Below are 12,081 nucleotides of genomic sequence, written 5' to 3'. Positions count from 1 at the left end.
GTACAAGTCTTTGGGATTGATTGTCACAGAATACGAAAAACACCATATAAACGCATATTTTTGGCCCTTATTTCCAAAAATATTTACCATTAAAATTAGGCTTTCAATGCCAGTCAGAACTAATTAGGATTCAGCTATATTTCATTTTGCAAAACTGGATAACATTTTTTTATTCAATAAAAATTAGTGCTGTATTTTTTCTGAAATAAGAAGTAGTCTATATAGGAATGGTTATTTTTATTTACATTTTAAATTTAACCCTTTTTACTTGTATCTTTAAGAACTAAAATTCTAAATTATTAAGATTAAAAAGTGAATTTATTAGATTACAATGGGGGACGAATCCAAGTTTAGAATAAAATTTTTATAAGACTTTAGTCTTTTAAGACTAAAATCTATTTGATTAAGATGAGCAAACCTGAATTAGATTACAATTCGTTAATCTTATAGATCGAAATTCAAATAGGCCTACATAAGATTGACTTTTTAAATATTAGCATGATTAATCTTGGATTAAAAAGACACTAATCCAAGACTAATCAAAAATAAAAGATTTAATGGATTTGAATTTCAATTTATTAGAATAAAAAATGGTAACTTTATTTCAGATAACATAAATTTTAATCTATTAGTTTCAGAATTTTTAGTCTGATGAGGGGTTATTGTAGTGGTCTTCCCGCTTCTCACCACTGCAGCCCGGGTTCAATTCAATTCAATGTGAGTTTGGTTGTCGATCCATGCTCGTCCTCGCAGGTTTTTCTCCGGGTGCACCGGTTCTCCTCTTGTATCTAAAATCGGACCTCTTCCCATATCCCTGTCCCGTAAAGTCCGGTGGGCATCCCTTGAATTTAGTAGCCTCTAGGTACTATTGGGCTTTGCCTGGCTTCGGCTGAATGTAATAAATAAATAAAATAAATAAATATAAGTTTTGAGAAACGACCCACATTGGAGAGCATTATACAAAAGAAAGATAAAGTTTTTCCAACTGATTCTAAAAATGGTTGTTCTTTGTTGACAAAATCATTGTTTCCCATCCTCATTCAGGTCTTTTGAATTTGATAAATTATGCATACGTTAACTACAAGTTGTTATACAAACCTTGGAGTTAATTGTCCCACCAGGAAATCATCTGAACATTCTATCAGAAAGGACCATTTCCACCAAGTAAAATCTCAGTGATTTGGGCAACATTATAATGCAAATCAATAAAAAAAAATTAAAAACAAGACAAACAATTCAACAAAACAAGAACAAAGCAAAAACAAAACATGATAAAGAAAATAACAATAAAACAAAAGACAAGCAAAAAAGACTAATCAATATCAACTTTCTTTTTCCATATAGATGTAGGTTTTTTCAATAAATTATACTGAATGAGTTTGCAATTTTGTATATTCTTGTAAGATTTAGGTATATATATGCTCATATCCATGATCTTCACTTATTACACACATACCTGGCACTCCATGGCACCAACACACCCTTCAACCTTAAAAAATTTGAATGTTGACTCAACCCTGGCATTGGACGCGGCATACGCACCTAACGTCACTCCAATATGCGTCATCCCAACACGGCCAGGCACCACGTAAAAAGTTTATTCATGGATCCATTGAACCATCCTTGGTACCTATTGTACCAATTGTATACACAAAAAGTTGGTAAATAAAATCAAAACGGTCTAACTATAGCTCCAAATGTATAAATAGGACGGAATATCCTCGGTTGGAGCATAACTTTTTGGTTTGCTTACCAGTGAAGATCACCTTCAAGTTGATGCCCAAGACTAATTCTCCTGAAGTTGCTCCAGCCTTCATTTCTCGATATACTTTTTGTATATTGTAACTTCATCATATTTTTGTCAGCAGATATTTCTCAACTGTACAAGCTATATCAGTTTTTAGCAACGACGACTACAACACACAACTAAACACGGTAAGAGAAACTTTATTCTTTTATGATGATAATTTAAGACTGTATTGGAAAAGGAGTTCTCTGAATATTATTACATGATCCATGCACGTTCAGATGCAAAACCCGAAATTTACAGTTTTCCCAAGTTGAGATATTGGCAAATAAATCTGGTTAAATTAAAGAAAATAATAACATAATAACTATGCGCTACTTTTTGGTCGTATTTTCAAAAATGTACCTTGCAATTTTGAAAGTAGATGGTGATAAGACTGTACTTCCGTATTGCTAAAATGCTGCTTTCTTTGGAGTTCAAGATGTCAATTGAAAGCTAGCATTTGTTGGTGGCGATATCTTGATTTTTGGGAAAGTGCATGGCGTTTATCGTTTTTGCATCTAAACTCTTTTAAGGAGTCGGTCACCCACCTTTGCACAGTATTTTTTGTGGGCCCTAAGAGCACATCAGACACACCAAATTGCATTCTGAATACGAGGAACACCTGATGATATAAAATCATTTTGATTTTTTGAAATTCGCGATACAATACAAATTTTATGGCCAATTATTAAAGAATTGAAATTTTTAACATTTAACAGTTCTCGAAGTAAACTTTATAAATCTGTACTTAAAGTGTATAGTTGGGATGAAATGCCGACCATCAATTGAAACATAGCTCAATCTTAATCATTTATTTAGTCCTAACTAGAGGTAAAAGAAAAAGTTCACTATTTTACTAATTTCTTGGAAAAAAAAGAGCCAAAAACATGCATTTTTGGCATGTTTTCTGACAATCGAGTCACAAAAATCAAAGACTTGGAACAAGTCTAAGCAATATATGAGTATATGCCGAAATTTTGCTGTAATTTTCACTTTTTGTGTTACATTAATTAAATGGTTGGTTATGAGAATGAAACATGTCTTTTCCAAAAATAAGAATGCATAAACTGAAATTAGTCTTAGTACAAGTCTTTTGGGCTTGATTGTCACAGCATACGAAAAACACCCTAAAAACCCTTATTTCCAAAAATATTAAAATTTAACTTTTATTGCTATAGTTAGGACTAATTAAAGGATTAGAATATAGCTATGTTTCATTTTGCAAAGAAGGATATATTTTTTTAATCCCCCAAAAATAGTTCTGTATTTTTCTGGAATAGAGAGTAATACTTCATAACATAACATATTGCAATAGGTTACTGTTTTTTCTGTTTGCTGTTTTGTTTTTGTTTTTTAAAATATTATGTTCAATTATCAGCAGAGCAAATCCATGATGGTACGCGACCAAACTATGCAGTACGGTTTCTGTCACTTTACCTTGTTATCGAGCCATCGTTGCACAGTATTTTTTGTGGGGCCTGAGAGCACATCAAATGATCGTTGGCTTTTCCTCCCAGCTACATACACTTTAAGTACATATCAGTAGATTTATACATTTTACTTCGAGGACTTTCAAATATCAAAAAAAATTTAAAAATCTCAATTTGTTTTTTATAATTTGCCATAAAATGTGTTTTATATCGCCAAATTTCAAAAAATCAAAATTACTTAATATAATCAGAAGGACATTCCTCGTATTCAGAATGCAATTCGATATGTCTGATGTGCACTCATGTCCAATAAAAATACTGTGCAAACGTTGCAAACCGATCCCTTAAAATGGACAAAAACCCTTTCCAGACAGTTGTTATATATTAGGCTTTAAAAAGCTAGGGCAGTTTCAAGAAACGATTTTATTCATTTATTTTTAAATTAATTTTGTATTAAGGTGTCAAGTATTCAAAAGTACACAGCATACATTTTGGTTAATTTGCACATTTGAATTACAAATGTCAATTGTTTTAAACAATGTGAATATCGAATAAAGTAAATTTTCTTCAAAATATGTCACAGAATTTTATGATTTATTGCAAAAAAATAAAACTAAAAAAAATTTAAAAAAAATTAATTTGCCATTTCAGCTTACATGCATGTAAGCTGAAATGGCAAATTCGTTTGTTTTTTTCATTTTTGTAGTTTAATTTTTTTGCAATAAATCATGAAATTCTGTGACATATTTTGAAGAAAATTTACTTTATTCGATACTGGATGCGCTATTAAAGAAAAACGAACGCGCGCGACGGCTTTGAGACATTTTTTTAGCCCTACTAATATTATTTCAGCATTTTGGGTCAAGAATATATTTGACGGAAATCGGAAAACTTGATGAGTTTTTTGGGTTTTCTCAAAATTACCGGTACTCAAGTAGATGTAAGGGGGTTTTGCAACAAAGCTCTTCACTAATATAACTGTTGCTCTGTTTGTATTTGTGGTCTTAGTTGAAACAATCCATAATGTTCCCGTAAACCATGCAGACAAACATGACATAATTTTTAGAGTACTGATTTTTAAATATTTCAAGTAACATTAAACCCAAACCCGTAATATTTCACAGGTTTCAGGTCGACAGTCCGAAAGGTCATTTCCGAAAACACAATAGCCTTAACCCTAAACCTAACCCATCACCCTAACCCTAAACAAGACCATGACTCTGGTCCTAAATCTGACACTAACCTTATAGCTCTATCCCTAACACTAACCTAACCCTTATGATAACCCTTAACCTAACCTTATCCCTAATCCTACATCCACTTGCCCATTTTGCATATTCTGGCTATTACATTTAAGGGGGTACTACACCCCTGGCCAATTTTGTGCCTATTTTTGCATTTTTCTCAAAAATTATAGAGCATTGGTGACAAGTAAGATATGTATATTATAGGGGCAAGGACTACAACTACTGTACTTGAAATTTTATTTCAGCACAGACAACAATTGTGGAGTTACAGCCAAAAATGAGGGAAAACCAATATTTGATCAATAAATCAATAACTACTTGCCTTGAGTTGCTGAATTTTAAGTGTAGTCCTTGCCCCTAAAATAAACATATCTTACTTGCCACCAATGCGCTATCATTTTGAGAAAACTGCAAAAATAGGCACAGAATTGGCCAGGGTGTAGTACCCCCTTAAGCAGAAAACGATGATTTGTATTAATTTGTGTGCAATTGATAGATTTTCACATCTGATATTTTCAGTCACCATACTCCCTCTGTTTGTTAGCTTCCCAAGTGGATTTTTTACTCGGGCTTTCGCGATCAATAAACTGGTAGATTCCAAAATCAGAATTGTTTAGTATTGAAGCACATGTATTGAAGTGAACCATTATAATTATGCAAGATATGTTGCATTCGATAACTTTTATTGTCACTAATCATCTAATCAAAGTATTCTATACTTTGATCTAATTATATTCGTTATGGCCATTCTTCGCTCGTACTTTTCGAGGGTCGTAGCCGTCCGCAAATAGAAATAGTTCTGGCTCAATATAGCATTTAAGGGGCTGTGCAATAATTATGAGCCTTATGGGAGGGTAAAATGGGGGGAGGGGGGTTCTTTGATATGTGCGATATGTGGCACTCCTTTTAAATAAAACGCACTAAAAAGGTAAACAAAACAGAAACGTTCTAATATTTGCAAATTTTCCAATATAATATCTAGACCAATAACATGAATAAGGTTTTCAAATTGGGATCTCAACACTTTGGCATCTGTGAAGGGCTGGCAAGGATTTGTTTGGCAAGCCGAAAGAGGGCAAGCGATTTTTGGCACGCCTTTAAGATATTTAACCCTCCCCTGGCTCATAATTGCACAGCCCCTATAAAGTGTGTTAAACTTTGACCTGATTGTATATATTGAAGCATTGTTTATTAAACTAGATACCCCATTCATTTTTGTTTTTCTACAGATGAAGACGTTATTGTGCTTGCTACTACCGTTGGCATTGGTTGCTACACTTGTATCTGCTCGACCACCAAGACATGGTATAGACATTGCAGATTGTCCAGTGGAGCCAGTAAATTGCCAATTCACCGGCGGAGATGGTAACCATGGTAACGTTAACATGCACTGTAATACCACGTGTCTTCATGTACACTACCCGTGTCCAGAAGATTGTATTGAGGACGATGACCCATCATGCAGTACTGTCGGTCCATGGTGTCCTATGAGAGCGAGAGAAGGTCGCACCATTCTTAAAAAAATTGGAGACTGTCCTGTTGATTGCACTGATGTAGACGATCCAGCTTTGTGTGATGTCGGGTGCCTTCATCGAGATTTCCCGTGTCCTGATGAAGATTGTACCGCGGAAGGACAGCAATCATGCACTGATGTCGGTTCATGGTGTCCCAAAAGGGAAAGAAAAGACCGCCCTGATGGACATTCAAGACCTAGTGGACAAGACGGACAGAGAGGCGCTGAACAGGGAAGACCAGAAGGAGGACGTCCTCGTGGGCCACCAAGACCAAGTGGAGGAAGAAGTAGTGGAGAACGCCCACAGCGAGGTGGACGTGATGCTCGGGATGCCCACAGAGGTAGACGTCCTGGACCAGCAGGACATGGACATGATCATGGTGTAGACATTACAGATTGCCCAACAACGCCAGATAATTGCCAATTCTTCGGCCGAGATGAAAACATGCACTGCAATATCACGTGTCTTTATGAATACTACCCGTGTCCAGAAGATTGTGTTGATGAAGATGACCCATCATGCAGTACTGTCGGTCCATGGTGCCCCAAAATGGAAAGAGAAGATCACCATGATGAACGTCCACGTGGGCGAAGACCAAATGGAGGAAGAGGTAGTGGAGAACGCCCACAGCGAGGTGGACGTGATGCTCGGGATGCCCACAGAGGTAGACGTCCTGGACCAGCAGGACATGGACATGATCATGGTGTAGACATTACAGATTGCCCAACAACACCAGATAATTGCCAATTCTTCGGCCGAGATGAAAACATGCACTGCAATATCACGTGTCTTTATGAATACTACCCGTGTCCAGAAGATTGTGTTGATGAAGATGACCCATCATGCAGTACTGTCGGTCCATGGTGCCCCAAAATGGAAAGAGAAGATCACCATGATGAACGTCCACGTGGGCGAAGACCAAATGGAGGAAGAGGTAGTGGAGAACGCCCACAGCGAGGTGGACGTGATGCTCGGGATGCCCACAGAGGTAGACGTCCTGGACCAGCAAGACATGGACATGATCATGGTGTAGACATTACAGATTGCCCAACAACGCCAGATAATTGCCAATTCATCGGCCGAGATGAAAACATGCATTGCAATATCACGTGTCTTTATGAATACTACCCGTGTCCAGAAGATTGTGTTGAGGACGATGACCCATCATGCAGTACTGTCGGTCCATGGTGCCCCAAAATGGAAAGAGAAGATCACCATGATGAACGTCCACGTGGGCGAAGACCAAATGGAGGACGAGGTAGTGGAGAACGCCCTCAGCGAGGTGGACGTGATGCTCGGGATGCCCACAGAGGTAGACGTCCTGGACCAGCAGGACATGGACATGATCATGGTGTAGACATTACAGATTGCCCAACAACGCCAGATAATTGCCAATTCATCGGCCGAGATGAAAACATACACTGCAATATCACGTGTCTTTATGAATACTACCCGTGTCCAGAAGATTGTATTGAGGACGATGACCCATCATGTAGTACTGTCGGTCCATGGTGCCCCAAAATGGAAAGAGAAGATCACCATGATGAACGTCCACGTGGGCGAAGACCAAATGGAGGAAGAGGTAGTGGAGAACGCCCTCAGCGAGGTGGACGTGATGCTCGGGATGCCCACAGAGGTAGACGTCCTGGACCAGCAAGACATGGACATGATCATTGTGTAGACATTACAGATTGCCCAACAACGCCAGATAATTGCCAATTCATCGGCCGAGATGATAACATGCACTGCAATATCACGTGTCTTTATGAATACTACCCGTGTCCAGAAGATTGTGTTGATGAAGATGACCCATCATGCAGTACTGTCGGTCCATGGTGCCCCAAAATGGAAAGAGAAGATCACCATGATGAACGTCCACGTGGGCGAAGACCAAATGGAGGAAGAGGTAGTGGAGAACGCCCACAGCGAGGTGGACGTGATGCTCGGGATGCCCACAGAGGTAGACGTCCTGGACCAGCAGGACATGGACATGATCATGGTGTAGACATTACAGATTGCCCAACAACGCCAGATAATTGCCAATTCATCGGCCGAGATGAAAACATGCATTGCAATATCACGTGTCTTTATGAATACTACCCGTGTCCAGAAGATTGTGTTGAGGACGATGACCCATCATGCAGTACTGTCGGTCCATGGTGCCCCAAAATGGAAAGAGAAGATCACCATGATGAACGTCCACGTGGGCGAAGACCAAATGGAGGAAGAGGTAGTGGAGAACGCCCACAGCGAGGTGGACGTGATGCTCGGGATGCCCACAGAGGTAGACGTCCTGGACCAGCAGGACATGGACATGATCATGGTGTAGACATTACAGATTGCCCAACAACGCCAGATAATTGCCAATTCATCGGCCGAGATGAAAACATGCACTGCAATATCACGTGTCTTTATGAATACTACCCGTGTCCAGGAGATTGTGTTGAGGACGATGACCCATCATGCAGTACTGTCGGTCCATGGTGTCCCAAAAGGGAGCGAGAAGGACGCCATCAGCGAGGTGGACGTGGTAAACGTCCTGGATCGGGAAGACATGGAGGCAATCGACCTGGACAAGGAGACCGTCCAAGTGGTCCAAGACCAAGTGGGAGAAGAGGAAGGGGGCGAGGTGGACGCCGTCATTAAGGTACACATGATGGAGAATGACTGGAAACTCCTAAACTGAGCAACCATGTAGTAGTTTAGGTATTTTTTTTTCCTCTTAAAGGTGGGTAACCTGATTGATAGCCTCATCCCCAACTTTACCCTATCAAAATGCAGATTTTGGTATCAGGTGAAAGCTCATTTTTCATTTTTCATTTTTCTCATTAACGCATTGAAATTAGGCGTTCCAAATCGGTATATTTCCGAAGAAATTGTCAAAAAACTGTCGAATTAGTCTTAAATGTGGTATACCACGTTTTCGATTAATTCAACAGTTTTTTGATGATATCTCCGGAAATACACCGATTTGGAACTCCTAATTTCGGTATGTTAATGAGAAAAACAGGATCTTTCATTTGATATCAATTTAGACTACCAATTTTACGCTGTATTAAATGTCAGTAATTCCATAAAGAATTAGTCGCATTTACAAGGAACACTTACATGATCTTTTGCATGAATGTATGAAAGGGACAACATTCTATGTTATACATAAATTTGAATTTGATTTTCCAAATATATCAGGTTACCTTCCTTTAAAATGAGTTATAAGGGGCTTCTGTTAATGCGTTGATGTATTTTCATTTTTACTTTAATAGATATGTGACACTTTCTCTTGAATTTGGCATAATGTCTATGGATATTTCATTACATCAGCATTTTGTAATTTCTTATTTTGTTTTAAACTTTAAAATGAGTGATATATTTTAATTATGAAGCCATATTTTGTTTATTTTTGTATTTATGTAACAATTGTTGCTATTGTATATTAATTACTTAACACGACGCAAAGACCTTTATATGTTTGTTTGCCGTAGCCCGACCGATTTTCCAAAAAAAAAGAAGCAATGTTGATTCAAAACAGTGTGGTTATTTACAACATAATTGAGTAATTTGGGCCACTGTTTTCACCAAAAATGTCTAATGACACAAACGGCGTCACCAGTATAATAATTTCGGGAGCAAAACAATTAAAAAAAAGACTGACTGATTCTACTTTCTTCGCCCTATTACGGCAAACAAACATTTTTAGGCCCAAGGCCATCTTAATTAAATCCTGAGTCTCACATCTGCCGCGCGCGTTAGTAAAAACGTATTCTTTTTTTTAAACAAAAAGGCGAAAATAAAACTCAAAATTCCTATTTGATTTCAAGTTTTCAACAAATTTTGAAGTTTTCAACACAGAGAAGAATTATTTTGTTGCAGTGACTTTATTTGTCTACTATTCCAACATTTGCAATAGACATAATTTGATAATTTTGCACAAAATGCTTGTCCGCAACCCTGTACTGACACGTACAAAATAATAAATAATAATAATAAAATCAATTGAAAAAAAAACCCACCGCATTCCGCATTAGGTTTTCAATTTCTCACAATAATTGAGACTCATGATTTAATTAAGGTGGCAGAAATTGTTGCTCTTGAGATATGTTGATCGCAAATGTGGGGAATATATACGACCACAACACATTTCTTGTATTAAATATTTGTTTGAATTTACGCAGAAACCACAAGAACTGTACTTTCAATTCCAGAAAAATGCTGCACTATTTTGGAGTTTAAGGTGGTACTAGACCCCCTGATAAATTTGTGACTAATTGTGCATTTTTCTCAGAAAATTACTACACACTGGTAACAAAAGTTATGTATACTATAGGGGCAAGGGATCCAATAACTTCACTGAAATTTCAGTGATTCAAGACAAGTGGTTCATTATATTATGTTAAGAAATGAGGTACTAGACCTCTTTTCTTATCATAAATAACGTACCGCTTGTCTTGAATCACTGAAATTCCAGTGTAGTAACTGGATTCCTTGCCATATAATAATTATACATAACTTTTGCTACCAGTGTAAAAATATTCACAAATTTATCAAGGGGTGTAGTACCACCTTTAAAACATTCCTAATTTCAAAAATTGCATCTTCTTTGATCTTTTTAATTTTGAACAATTAGTGCTGTATTATTGGACTTAATGGAGATTACAGAACTACGGTTCCAATGATTTATATCTATGATGTACATAAACGTTGTTATACATGTAATATGTCTTTAGAGCCATACAGTTTAAAGCCATAATGTACCATCAAGCCATAATGTACCATTTTATAACATGAATTTTTTTTCATACCTCATTTTTTGGCATACACGTTATTTTGGCTTAAAATAGACAGCTTCCTAACAGTTATTTATACTAATATTATAATTATTTCAGCATTTTGAGTAAAGAATAATAAAATTTAAAATGTGATGGAAATCGTATAAATTTAAGTATAAATTGAAATATTTGTTATTTTTATCGCGTTTTTCTATAAATATTGTAATTTCTAATATAAAATTAAAGTAAGATTATCATATTTTTTTACATTTCTACCTCTAAAAAGTTTAAAATTCTGTACTTATCTTTGTTGTTACCATGCGTGAGGAAATTATATTGACATTTTGGGATTTGGTATAGACGGACTGATATACGCCCACTTATACGTAACAAACCGTCTTCTATTCGTAACAAACCTAACATGGATTTTATATTATTTATATATGTTATTTAATTTATATCACGTGTAATATTGATAACGCATTGATTGTATTTTGTTAATTTAAACTAACCAAACTGTCAATTTTTGCTCACCATTTGTATACAAACGGATCCACATAGATTATCCGTTGCAAACCTGCCCGTGAAGAAGAACCGTTTGTTTACAAACACCTGAAACACTCCAACCAATAGTTCACAAGCGATTTTTATGTTTTGTGTGTTTGTTTGTTTGTTTGTTTGTTTGTTTGTTATACTCACTATTAATATTTCGTCCCGTCTCATTAGAGGAATTATGTATGACAATTTATACTATACGTATAAAGCAATTATTTGTATTTATATTGATAACATTTTGAATGCTGGATCATTCAAAACAATGAAAAAGAAAATAAATCACAATCAAAATTTAAAAAAAGTATATAGTGTTATCTTTTTTTCTTATTTCTGTACGAGTTAAGATGGTACTACACCCCTGATAAATTTTGTGACTAAATTTGCATTTCAAGTTTCTCAAAATATAACTATACACTGGTAATAAAAAAATATGTATATTATCGGGGCAAGGAATCCAATTACTACACTGGAATGTCATGTGAAATCAGGTAGACTAGCGGTACCCCTTTTCTTATCATAAATAATGTACCGCTTGTCTTGAATCACTGAAATTCCAGTGTATAGTAACTGGATTCCTTGCCCCTATAATATCCATAACTTTTGTTACCAGTGTGTGATTATTTTTTGAGAAAAATGCAAAAATAGTCACAAATTTATCAAGGGGGTGTAGTGCCATCTTAAAGCTATAATGAACGATCTTGTCAAATGAAATTGGTTAATTCTCTTTAACCCGATTTGTTGCTATATAGGCCCTATTTATAATGTTAACACGTGTCCCAA

General features: G+C 36.4%; 1 protein-coding gene across 1 annotated transcript; it reads left to right on the top strand.

Moving 5' to 3' along the window:
- The first annotated feature begins 1,777 nt into the window (after positions 1-1,777).
- LOC140135624 (uncharacterized) lies at positions 1,778-8,829 on the top strand. The gene is made up of 2 exons (XM_072157193.1): positions 1,778-1,935; positions 5,696-8,829. Exon 2 carries the CDS (start codon positions 5,696-5,698, stop codon positions 8,624-8,626), a length of 2,931 nt encoding a protein of 976 aa, XP_072013294.1. The 5' UTR covers positions 1,778-1,935; the 3' UTR covers positions 8,627-8,829.
- The last annotated feature ends 3,252 nt before the right edge of the window (positions 8,830-12,081 follow it).

The sequence above is a fragment of the Amphiura filiformis genome, chromosome 16, assembly GCF_039555335.1.
Source record: "Amphiura filiformis chromosome 16, Afil_fr2py, whole genome shotgun sequence".
NCBI lineage: Eukaryota > Metazoa > Echinodermata > Ophiuroidea > Amphilepidida > Amphiuridae > Amphiura > Amphiura filiformis.
The sequence above is the reverse complement of the archived record's forward strand: the minus strand, read 5'-3'. Positions and strand labels throughout refer to the sequence as shown.

Excerpts from the sequence above, each read along its gene's own strand:
- LOC140135624 (XM_072157193.1), top strand. The coding sequence starts at position 5,696 with ATGAAGACGTTATTGTGCTTGCTACTACCGTTGGCATTGGTTGCTACA.